The following is a 13080-nucleotide window of genomic DNA, read 5'->3' as shown; positions in this document are numbered from 1 at the left end:
TCCAAGAGCAAAGTTTAATGGCAGGCTTGAACTGCCAGGCTGGCCAGGGAAAGATGGCACAGCACAGACTCTGGGCCAGGTGTGGCTTTTATAGAAGGGGGAGGTTACAGAAGCACATGCGCGGGAGTCTCTGGTAAGGGTGGAGCTTATTGTGGAGCATGGGAATTTCTGCTTAAGGGCAGGGCTGTTATTGGGAATGGCTCCATTTCTCAAGTGAGGCCTGAGGATAAAATGGCCGCTGATTTACAAATGACATTATTGTTTTATCATTCCCCCATTTTTTCTTTAACAATGATGAGAGTAGGGGCTGAGGATCGGAAATTGGGGCAAAGCATCGGCCTGTTAGCTGCTTCCTGCTGGCAGGGGGCACTGTGTGGGGTGAGAGCCTCAGACTCCTGAGTCCTGGTAGGGGCCCTCATAGCAGTTTTCTGGACAGTTTTGGAGAGGTTGGTATCCCTGGAGGTACAACTGGTTAAACTTTTGATTAGCAACAGCAGACATAGTATGATACAAGGGAGGAAGCCTAAGAATAGGAGAGCAAGAAACATAGGCATTAGGATGGGCATTGGCCGGGAGAACCACTGTGAAATATTGTTCTCTGGAGGATTCCAAGTGTCCTCCAACTCCCTTCTCCATTTTTCTATCTGTTCCTTGAGAGGTGCTGCCACTAGGGGATCCCATTGAGCTTGACAGCAGTGGGTGTTGTGAGAATGACCAGATGAGGGCTGGCCCACCGAAGTCCCAATGGAGAGGACAGAAGTTCCTTTAGGAGAACAAGATCCCCTGGTTTAACAGAAATTGTTATAGAGTAGGGCAGGATCTGATCTGCATGCTAAGAAGTTCCCTGAGAGGTTAAGATAAAGTAGATAGTCAGCCAGAGGAGCATGGTCTGTTGGAGGCAAGTTTATTAGGTGCATAAAAGGAGTCTGCTAAAGGACTGCATATCTAGGGATACAGATTCTGCAAAATTCTGTAACTCCCAAGAAAGCTCTAAGCTGCTTTATGGTATGGGGGAGAGGGAAACGGAAGATTGTGTTGATTCACTCATGACTCAGGGAGTGAGTCTGTCCCTTTAAGGCCACATCTAAGTAGGTGACCTGTGGGAGGCAGGGGCGATCAGGATTTAAATTTAACACTCTTGGATAAAAGAGAGCTCTGGCTCATTTTTTATATAACTTTGTAAATGTTTGTAGCATATTTAGATAAAATATAGACACAACACTGTTACAAAGTGGTCATTTAAGACTCATGAGCAAATATGTAAATGAACTCTGAGTTGGTATACTTAAAGCTTGACAAGATCAGCAGAAAACACAAATAATTTCTTTGATAAAGTCTTTCCCTATAACAGTTTTTTGTAGATGTTACTCAAAGCAGAACAATATTAAGATAACCTTGTTATTTTACAGACAAGAGAATTTGGTTTTAGTTTGACATGACCCTAAAAATCTTTTAGGCAACTCTTATAGTCAATTTTAACTTTATTACACACCAAAGCTTTTTATTATACACTTTTAAAACTTACTCAGACCTTTATATAACATACTAAATAAATCCTTTGATGGCTTCTCCTTATCTCTCATATTTGAAACAATCTTTAGGACAAACCCTTCTCTACAAAATCCTTTCTCATACAAAAAAGAAAAAACATTCCTTTTTCAACTTCTCAAAAAATACATTCACTGCCTATCTATATCCTTTCCAGTTGTTTACTTTGTAACTTGTATTTTAAAATTAACTTTTATAAGAATTTTAAATTTATTATAGGAGCTGGAGCAACTAATTAGTAGCCCTTGTTGTTTTAAGGAATTTATGATAGGCCTAAGGCCTCATTGTCCCTCAGGTTTGAGGGGATATTGTTTTGGGTGTGGAAACTGTGAGGGGTTTTGAGTTTTATTTGAATAGGGAGGGCCATCCTGGCTCACCCTATACTCACCAATCAGTCCACACTGTGGAATCTATTTGTTCCTGAAGGAGGGGGCAGCACAAATAGCTGCTTGAGGGGAGAATTTGAGCTTTTAGTTGAGTTAGCAAATCCCATCCCAGCAGAGGCACTGGAGTTTCAGGAACTATGAGAAAAGAGTGACAGAAGAGGCGGTCTCCCAAAGAGTAGGCCAGAGGCTGGGTAAAGTAGCGTTCTAGGGGCTGGCCAGATTTGCCCTTAATGATAACCTTGTCATTGGACCAGGGACCCAATGACAAGAGAAAGGTAAAACAGAGTATAGAGGAGAAATGGCCCCCCGTGTATCTGGCTCATGTGTGAGACCACTAGTGATCTGGGCAAACCTAGATCATATAGCCCTGCTTGCAGCTTGCAGGGTGTGGTCACTGATGACAAGATGGCGCTGGGTGCCTGTCTCTTCTGGTTTACCCGGATCACTGGGCAAGGGGGCCTCCCTTGAATGGTCCATGTAGCTGATCCCTGATTAGCCCAAACAACACATCTATATGCTTGCTTTGCAGAAATAAAATCAGACTTGGCTCTCTGAAGCAGTCTCCAGAGTGTTTTTCTCTCCACACCATCAGCCTCCTCACCACTCACTGGGCCGGACGGTCAGTCAGTTCCTTTCGAACCCCTGACCTTGCCGGCAACAGAGAAATGAGCTCCACTGTCTAGTCGGAAAATGATCTTTTGTTTTTCTGCCATAATGGCTACCACGAAGCTCCTCAACATCGATGCCAAGAAGTGGAGCATGGACAGGGGGCCAGGACCCATCAATCCATAGGAGCCATCACCTCTTCTTCCATTTGGGGACGGTGGCACTTAGACTTCCAGTGGTTACCTTTGCAAAGAGGGCAGGGTCCCTGTTGGGGGCAGGGCTGTCTCCTGGGCTGTCCCCCTTGAGCATTCTCTGCAGAAATGCCCCTCCTGTCCACCATGGTAGCAAGTTCAGGATATAGGCCCCAGTCGGGTGGGGGCAGCAATGAGGTCATGATGTCTCTTATCTCTCTGTTAGTAATGTCCCCATTATAGTATATAGACATGGCTAGTTGTAGTAGTTTGATCCAATGACTTTTCTCCTTCAGCCACAGACTGAGTTTTCTACAAATATCTGGGGATGACAGAAATTTATCTTTGAGGAGAACCTCTCTCACCTGTGACTCTGGGTCCACCGTGGTATGCTTTCTGGTAGCGTCTTCAAGATGCTACAGAAAGGTAAGGGGATTTTCTTCAGGGCGTTGCTGTAAAGCAAAGTTGTTATTTCACACTAACACCTGACATTCTGGAGAGCAGGTCTCTGAACCATTCTGGGCCTCAGTTTCCTCCTTGAAGAATGAGGGATCTGGTCTAGGTTAAACTGCTTTCTTCCACTATGAGATGGCTGAAGTGACATTAACACCACTTATCTTTCTTACCATTTTTTTTGATTTAGCAATGCTGGGGAATTAAACCTAGGGCCTTGCACACGCTGGGCAGACACTCTCCTACTGAGCTATGTCCTTATCCCAATATACATATATATTTTCCCCTCCTTTGGTTGTACTGGTGCTTGAACTCAGGACTTTATGACTGCAAAGTGGCACTCTACTGTTTCAGCCATATTACCAGCCCTTTTTGGTGTGAATCTGTCAAGGGGACTGCCTGTGCCCCTGTAAGTATAGGCATATTTATTCCCTCATTTCCAGGTGCCACTAGTATTGGGGCTCATTGTAAGTGGTAATCATTTCCAACCTGAGTGGCCTGGGCCAGAAATCATTGCTTTTCTAGTGAGACAAGAGTCTGGTCTAATAGAAGCATAATATCCTTTCATGTCAACTGAAAGGTTTGGATCACAGAGATAAAGGCTTGAATGTATTCGTCTAGGCATCAGTATAGCTGTCCAGATGTTTTTTAATTTCCCTTAGATCTGATAGCTGGAAGGGGACATAGACTCACCCTCTTCCTTTCTATTGAAGAGGGAAGCACCCATTAGGAGGTTCTGAATATTGGGGTGGCTTAGAAGGTAGGGCAGAGGGTATTTATACTGTGGCTTACAAAGAATGGCCAGCATTTGAGTATCTAAATAGCAATTATGGAGCCAATCTGAGAGGTCTCAGAGATGAAAGCAAATTTGTATAGGGGACCTCAGTTCACTTTTTTCCCTTTTATAGAAAAGGTCTAATTGGAGTATGGTATTATAATTTAAAGAATCCTATGAAGGCCACGTCTCTTGGTCACCCAAGGCATACTGAGGCCAGGCCTCAGTACAAAGCTTCCAACATCTACAAGCCAGAAGACTGGAAGGTGCAGGTTCCATCTAGAAATAACAAGACACTAGGATCCTGTCTTTTAGCTAACCGCAGGCAGACTCTTTAATAAAGGCTATCTTTTTAACAAAGGAATAAATCATCTGTAAAGTTAGAGAAGGGCATTCAGAGGACATCCCGGGCCAATAACAGTACCATATGGGACAACTAGTGTTAATATTTGGAGGGAAAAATTTATGCTGAGGCTGAAAGTATAGAAAATTTTAAATGAGAAGTTTAGAGACCACAGTAATGTTCATTTTGCTATTTCTGGGACTATAACCTTGAGCTAACAATTGGCTTACAAGGACTGGGTCCAGTGCCCCGAAGTGTGAGATGGGGCTAGAAGGGCGTGTGCTAGGCACCGACCCCCTCCACACACACCCAGGACAAGTGACCGTTTGCCTAGACCTGATCCTGCAGCCTGGTGCCCCTACCCCTTTCCTGTGTACTCTGCACGTGTTTATTCTAGGAGAAGTGGTGGCGGGCTGCAGCCACCGCCATGTGCGGCTGGTGGCCTAGGATGTGTGTTGGGTTGGCCTATGGATTCTCTTAGGTATGGCAGGCGATCCCACTGTGCCCAGGAACCTGCATTGCCTGTGCATGAGTGCGCCTATTTGCTTTTCCGCCTCCCCTTGCAGGGGCGGGGTTAGGGCGTTAGCATGGCAGCTGCAGTTTTTTGTAAGTGCTTTTGCCTCACCGGGTGCCTGGCAGCTGATTTAGTTACTTTAGACTGAGAGGCCTGGCAAACTAGTTGGAATAACTTAAGTCATAAGGTATCATGCTAAAGTTTTTCATGGGAGGCAGGGTCCCAATAAGCCCAGGGAGGGGAAGGCAGACAAAGGACATGCACTGAGACCATGGAGGAAGCAGAAAAGGCGTCCTGACATCTTAGGTAAGGGAGGGGAAGGCAGAGCCTGGAGGCATGACACATGCCTGAGGGATTAGCCATCACCTGTGCCTCTTGACTGGTACTGGAACACTTTCAGCAACATGAAATCTCCACTCTCTAGTCACTGTCTCAGGAAAAAGGGGCATTGGGGGGGGGTGAAGAGAAGCAGTTGTCAGATGCCATAATCAATCAGGACTCCCCCAATGTAGCACATGAGGTGTACCTGAATAAACCCCAGGCTTGGTCTTGGCCAACAGGGAGGGAGCATGAACTCCCCCAGAGCTGGAATCACCTTGAGGCCAGAGTTGGCAAGGAGTGGCTTGACACCATGACAGGAAAGTCGCTGAGGAAGACAGGAAGAGACAGGCAGTGTGAGCAGCACAAGAAGTCTGCTTACATGGGGATGGAGGTTGTTCAGGAGAGGATTTGGTTCATTTAGAAGCTGGTTTAGAGGCTAATAGAACCTGCGCAGGGGAACAGGAAGTACAGAGGAAGGATTTGGTGCAGAGATGGGAAAAGGATTGGGTGTAGAGTATTTCCTTCCACTTACTAGCACACTCACAGAAATTGTATAACGCCCTTAAAATATTGGGATTGAAAGTGCCATTAAGTGGCCATTTGGAGGCATTGTCTAATGGCTATCAGGGCCATGCCTAATTACAGAGAAAAATGAGCTTTCGTGGCTTAAGATCAGGCATTAGGCAAAGGGGCCCAAGGTTGGCCAGGAGACATCCCAATGGGGAGTCTGAAGGACTTTGGGACAGTCCAATCTCCATGGTGAGGCCTGAACTGAGGAAAGGATATAACAGGTATCCCCGAAATATCGGCTCTTCAGGAGAGAGTAGATGTGGAACACCTGGGAGTAACATCTTCATCATGGGGGCCCACAATCCTAGGGAACCCGGTTCCCAAGGATGGGAGCAAGCCAAGACCTAGCGCTAAATTTCAAGAAAATGAGAGAGATCACGGCTCTGCGTGCAAGGATTCACCAAGAGAGGACCTTGGGGGAGGATTGGCCGGTGGTAGATGGCAATTGGAGGCGTGCTGCAGTGGAGGAAATTCCCTGTAGGATCGGGGGTTCCAGCAAAGCAGCTCAGATCCTGGAGGAAGGGAATGGGAGTTTGGGAGTTTGGAGGGGGAGGGCGGGGGGGGGGGGGGGCGGGGGAGGCAGGATGGGAGGGGGCCAGGAAAGCAAGGTCAGCGCCAGAAGTGCACCCCAATCCGAGTCACGGTACCAAAATGTTATGAAAAACGCCACTCACAAAGAAAGTTTGAGAGAAGTCTCATGTCCAAGAGCAAAGTTTAATGGCAGGCCCGGACTGCCAGGCTGGCCTGGAAAGATGGCACAGCACAGACTCTGGGCCAGGCATGCCTTTTGTAGAAGGGAGAGGTTAAGGAAGTTAGCACATGCACAGGAATCTCCTGTAGGGGTGGAACTTGTCTTGGAGCGTGGGAATTTCTGTTTAAGGGCAGGGCTGTTATTGGGAATGGCTCCATTTCTCAAGTGAGGCCCGAGGATAAAATGGCCACCGACTTACAAATGGCGACATTATTGTTCTATCAGAAACAATCTTTTAAAGGTGGGGAATAAAAAGCTGGGCAACTTTCAAGTATGGCTTTTTTTTTTTTTGATGCAACAGCAACATCAAAACTTTATTCGGGCTTCTGGAGGCTCTTATAGTTAATCTGAATGATTCTTTTTTATAAATTATTTTTACTAGCAATATACTAATGGTACAAAGTGAAGAGTTTCATTGTGGTATTTCTATACATGTATAAGGTGTTCTTTAAATATACTCATTCCCTCTATAATTGAACAATGCTTTTTTTCTGTTTTTTATTTATTTCACTGTTTTTACATTTACCTACATGTGTATATAGTATTTGGGCCACCAGCTTCCCCTACCCCCCACTTCTTAAACAGCCATTTAGGTGTAACCAAACAGGTGAGCTTTAAAAAAAACTCCTTCCAGAGGATGGAGTCTGCTGGTACTGTGGTTTTAAACTCAGGACCTTGTGCTTGCTAAGCAGGCGCTGTACCACTTGAGCCATGCTCTATCCCTACAACTCAAAAAGAACTATCTGAAAGTATTTAAACTTACCCATGATAGATACTAAAATCTGACTGAAAGTGGCCCATTAAAATAACTTGTTCTGGATGGGGTTGTAGCTCATTGAAAAAGGAGCACAGAGAAGTGGGGGGTAGGGTGAGGTAGGGAGGGAGGGTGGGAGGAAATGGGGAGGGAGAGAATAGGAATGAATTTGAGAGTATTCAGGAGTGGGGCCTTTGGGAAGTAATTAAGTCATGAGAGTGTAGCCCTCATGAAGGGGGTTAGTGTCTTCACAAAAGAAGTCCATCCCAAAGAGCTCCCCTGCACCTCTGTAGCCACGTGAAGAAACTGATTCTGGTTTCAGAACCAGAGTCATATCCTCACCCAACACCAAGTCTACAGATGCCTTGATCTCAGACCTTCCAGCCTCTAGAACTATAGGAAGTAAATTCTGTTGTTAATAAGCCACCCAATTTAGGATTTTTTATAGCAGCCCAAGGGGACTAAAACAGAAGGAAATACAATGTTGACAGACAAAATATTTTGTCAATAACATGCATTGCATGGACAAATCTTGTAAAATAAATAAGGATTTAATATTTATTATGATGTTTATACAGTAACATCAAAATAATGCTCAATAAGTTACATAGCTATTTTCTAAAAATACTACAGAAAAGGATTAAACAGTAGGAATGATGTGAATTTATTATTCAAAATTGAAAATATCTTTTAAGTAGATTTGAATTGATGATTTCTACATGAACGAAAACATTGTAAATATAGAAATAGTTTTTCTTAGTGCACTAGATGCTATCTAAGGGCTAAATTTTATTGCACATCTTTGGCATAGGCTTATTTGATCAGTTATCATGCAGAAAAATTAATTATGAATATAACGATAAGAAAAGTGGGCAAGATGTTATTTTGTACTACAAAAATTAGATGAGGGATGATACATTTCACAGCTTAATCTTCAAGAAATGTCATTCAACTATTGCATAAAATCACTGAGTTAAGTCATCACACATGCAAGCTAAGAGCTATCAGATGTATTAAAAGAGGTCTGCTGGTAAATCAAGTATGCTAAATCGATAACAACAATCACTCTTGTTGGCCACCTAAGAAAAAGATGGTCTTCATATAATTTTTAAAAGCATTAAATGACAAAATCTGAAGTATAGGTGTATATTTGGTTATGTCAAAAATATTCACAAATAATATAATTATTATATTATTTATAACTGGCACATAATCAAAAATTTATCATTTTAAATATCGGAAAGCTAAGAACAGGGGGCTAGACATACCCCGTAAACCAGTTTCTAAACAGAGCTAGTGAAACTTCTCGGTTTTATTTCTTAAACTCATTCAGTCAAATATTATGCAGTTGTGTTAATGATCTGTAAACGTTCTCATTTATTTGTTTCCTGAGGTAATCTGGAAACTATTGTTATTACAGTAGCCTCATAATGTAATATCCCTGCAAATGTGATTTGGAAAAATTCAAAATTAAAACAAAAATTTAAATGTAGACTCACATGTAATTTAATGTGCTTTCTATACAACAAAAGCTGCATTTAGGAAATTCCTGGGTATCAAAATCAATTTTTTTTTTTGTTTTCAGAGAAAAAGAAAAAAGCATTCATTAAAGTCAACCATAAAAATAGAATTCAAAATTAGCTCACTTAATACTAAGGAAATGAAAATAAGTATCATATTTGTATGTTACTACTAGAATAATGTCTAAAATCATACATTTTGGGTCTTTCCATTTTAAAAGATGATAAAATACTGTCACCACAGTATCTGTGGTAACAGTATCTGTAAAAGATACTGACAGATTATCTGTTACAGATACCTGAAACAGGTGCCCATCCAATGAAAAGTGTATACCTCTTAGTAATATCTTAGATTTCTAAAAGAAAAATGAAGAGTTTTTTTGAGGGGGAGGGTGGCAATTGCTACTATCAAGACAACTAACTTGAATAAAGAAATCTAGTACTTTTTAAAAAAATTCATTGCTCTTGTTCTGGTACTGAAATTTACAATGTTAATGGATTACAATTAAATAGAAAATACTGAAAATGTCCCTTTCCAGGATACAACCAGACTTGCAGATGAACAATGATGTCTACTGTATCTTCACTGTTAAGGAGAAACACTAGTTTTGAAATGTCAACAGGTTAATAATAGAATGTATGTCATGTCATTTTGAAAGTGCATTTTATATGCTGTTACCATCTTTAACACTAATCACAATTCTATTCATCCATATACCAGTAACCTCGATAATGTTATATACACTTATGTGTTAAAAAGGATCAGTCGTGGTTAAACATTTCCATACATTATCTACAGACACTATTCTCATCCTTTTTTCCCTTTTTAGGCACTCATATGACCCCTGACTGTATTATCATTCATTGGCACTAATGATCAGTGCTTAAATTATGTTTTAATTCAATACTATGACACTGAAGTAGCCATGATTTTTTGAAACTGAAATCTAAGTAATAGTAATATTTCTCATTCCAACTTTTGACAAATTTGTAATTTGTATTCTAGAAGTAGAAAATTATCTTATTTTTGCAGCTAATTATTTAAAAAACAGAAGTACTAGTTCTGTGCTCCATTAAAGTAAAAGCTAAATCTAACTGAACTTTTAAATGATGCTTGCTGAAGATAAAAAAGTAATCTCTCTACCCCAAAAGCATATTTATTATTTATTGAAATACAGAAACAGAAATGTACATTTACTTTATAATTCTCTATCATTTATAAGTATAATTTGGTAATTTATATTTCTAGGGTATCCTATGGTTCCATATGAATTATCAACTTCTATTTACCAATTCTGCATGTTATAATTATCTGTAATTATATTTTGACCTTGGCCAACCACTTGGAAATTATCTTTAACTCTATTATAAGTGGGCTGCAAATGATATATTTAAGAATATTTCAATATTGCTAAAACCTCAAAGCAATAAGTTACTCCATACATTATTTGTAAACCCACACTATCAAAATTATAGTGATACCTTTTTATATGGCTGAATCATATAAAATATGATGAAGTAACTATGTTATATTGGGTATTACTTCATATAGTTACAGAAATTTGTTCTAAACAATAATATATATATACTACTAGATAGCCCCGAGATAATTTTAAGTGGAGTTGTATATGGATGAATAATTTCTTTCTAATACTTATAAATTTATGTTAATATTTATTATAAAAATAACATGCACAAAAAGGTGAAATATGATTGCTAAAAATAAGGCTAAGGCTACAAAACGATAAAACATTAAAAAACAATAAGTAAATAATGGCACAGAATATATTACATGAGATCAGAAAAGTAGTATCACACTTAGGAAACAGTATATTAGGATGATTTGATTTAGCTAGCATCATTGTGAATGCTTGAAATAATGAGTCATATCCTAAAGGGGTTTCCTCTACTACTATAAATTTTGATTTTTTTTGTCCTCCATGACATGAAAAAAAATGTTTTTACGATTAGGAATATAAATTTGAAAGCACTGAGTAAATTTAAGTTACTTTAAAAGGATTCACCAAAGTGGTGAAAAAGTTAAGCATCTGAAGGACATGCTATTCCTACAGAAGAGAGAAGACTACAAAGGCACATTTTACATATTATAGTTACCACTGCAGCAGTCAAATAAAAGTGAGCTAAATAATCAATACCATTAACAATTAACAACTAACTACAGTATTCTTTCATAAAAAAGAAGGTAAGCTTGTGCACTAAGTGCTCTTGATTCTGGAACCACCTGCACATAAGTGTCACTAACATGAACCCACTGGCCTCCTGATTCGCTATCAGGTTCTTTCAAACCTAACAAAACAAAAAGAAGCACAATTTTACAATAAGTATCTTGTATATTCTCTAAATTATACATAATAACATATTAATTACAAACTATTTATTTAATGTTAGATATTACTATAGGAGTCTGTTTTTTCTTGGGTTAAGTAGTTCCAAAATGAATTCAAAGTACCCAATATTATGAGGATAATTCATAATTATCTCTAGTTAGTAACACTTTAAGTGCCTAGTAAAATATTAGCTTTGCAAATACTTAATTACACACAGAAAAGAATCATTTTCACTAAAAGAGTGGGGGGGGATTGGAAAGAGAGGGAGAGAAGCAGTTATTTTAATGATCCACAAGCAAAGCCAGCAAATTTCTAACTCCAACTCTATTCTAAGGACCTGGCATGTCTTTAAAAATTTTGAGTATTATTAAATAAAATACTACCCCACTGCAATGTGACTATGATTCAATACTTTGAAAAATTATGTGTTACTTCCTTTACTTCCTACCACCTAAAAGGGTATACAGTTTTATCATAACTAACATTATTTAAACACTCTTAGAGGTAATTCTCACTTAACATCAGTAAAGTGAATCCATTTAAAGTTGCCTATGAAATAACAACTTACGTCTTCTAAAAAGGAAAAATTAACTCATTTATTTTTAAGAATAAAGTATACTAAGGATGACATACCAGGTACATATTTCCTTCCATTGATCTGTTCCGATAATTTCCTGGAGGGCACTCTCACTTTCACATAAGCAGTGTAATGGCCTCCTCTCATCGAGCCACTATGTTCCACTATGCCGTAAAGACCATAGAGAACTTTATCTCCCACACCTACATTCTATTAAACAGAGGGAAAAAACCCACCAAATTAGCAACATTTAGTGAATAGTTATAAGAAAATGTAAGTAAATATATATCCTGGTTAAAATATTAAATGCATTATTAAAACTGCACTGAGATATTAGGCTAGCAAAAATGCAAACTCTGGACAATATTCTCTGATACAGGGTTGCGCAGTAAAGTACTAATTGCTGAGACTGTATGTGGGAATGCAAAGGAGTTCAACACCTATGTAGGGATATTTCATGTTGCCTAGCTAAATTACATATGTATTTCCCTTGTATTCATCAATCCTATTTCTAGGATTTTATCCCACAGGAACATGAGCAAAATGTAAAAAGACACACATCAGAGTATTAACTGCAGGACTATTCAGAACATCAAAAGACTGGAATAAACTCAAATGTCCATAAATTAAGGACAGATTGAATAAACTGTAACATTTCTATAGGATAGACTACAGAGGGCTGGAAGTGTGGTTCCAGTGGTAGAAAACAAGTACAAGACCCTGATTTCAAGCCCCAGTACCACTCCCCCTTCAAAAAAGAAAATAAGGTAGAAAAAAAGGGAGTTCATAGTGCAAGCTATTATTTAAGAGGGGAGATGCAAATACACACATATCTGCTTATATTAAAAAAAAACCCGTAAGTTTTTAAATGGTTATGTATAAAAGAAAGGAACAGGGAAAATGGACATGGATCAAAAACAAACTTCTTGAATTTATCTTCTCCAGTACATCTGATATTTTGCTATGGAACTATGTAAATATTTTACATAACTATTAAAATTAAATTTGAAAAGCAACCCTTATGCAGAAAAATTTAAAAACTATGCAAATGAACAATATAGCCACTTGGTGGCATAACCCTTACAAAGGAACTGCTACGGTCATGTCAAAATGTCAAAAGTACTCTGGAGGGCTGGAGGTGTAGCCCAGCAAGTATAAGGCCCTGAGTTCAAACTCCAGTACCATACCAAAAAAAGGTTCCAAGAGGTGACTCTGTGTGTGTGTGTTTATGTGTGTGTATGTGTATGTGTGTGTGTTTACTTCACAATGCATTTTTCTTATTCTGAGAGTATTATACTTCTATTTGGGAAAATTTTTATTTTATCATTTTTACATTTACTTACATGTGTATACATTATTTGAGCCACCTTCCTTCCCCCACCCCCACTCCACCTTGAGGCAGAACCTGTTCTACCCAAGAGGT

General features: G+C 39.4%; 1 protein-coding gene across 9 annotated transcripts in view; it reads right to left on the bottom strand.

Annotated features, from left to right (window-relative positions):
- Usp45 (ubiquitin specific peptidase 45) overlaps nucleotides 1-13080 on the bottom strand; it is an 87725-nt gene continuing 74645 nt past the window's right edge. For 4 of the 9 annotated variants that reach the window (XM_074077863.1, XM_074077867.1, XM_074077870.1 and 1 more), the window contains 2 exons: nucleotides 11714-11867; nucleotides 11-3053 (listed from right to left, as the gene is read on the bottom strand). In XM_074077863.1, coding sequence (XP_073933964.1) covers nucleotides 2716-3053; nucleotides 11714-11867 — 492 coding nt within the window. In that variant the 3' untranslated portion in view covers nucleotides 11-2715. Of the gene's footprint in view, nucleotides 3054-7768; nucleotides 11040-11713; nucleotides 11868-13080 lie in introns of those variants that run through there. The other 5 variants (XM_074077877.1, XM_074077876.1, XM_074077875.1 and 2 more) reach the window with 3 other exon arrangements.

This window comes from Castor canadensis, chromosome 1 (genome assembly GCF_047511655.1).
Source record: "Castor canadensis chromosome 1, mCasCan1.hap1v2, whole genome shotgun sequence".
Lineage (NCBI taxonomy): Eukaryota > Metazoa > Chordata > Mammalia > Rodentia > Castoridae > Castor > Castor canadensis.
This window is presented reverse-complemented; position numbering and strand designations above follow the sequence as displayed.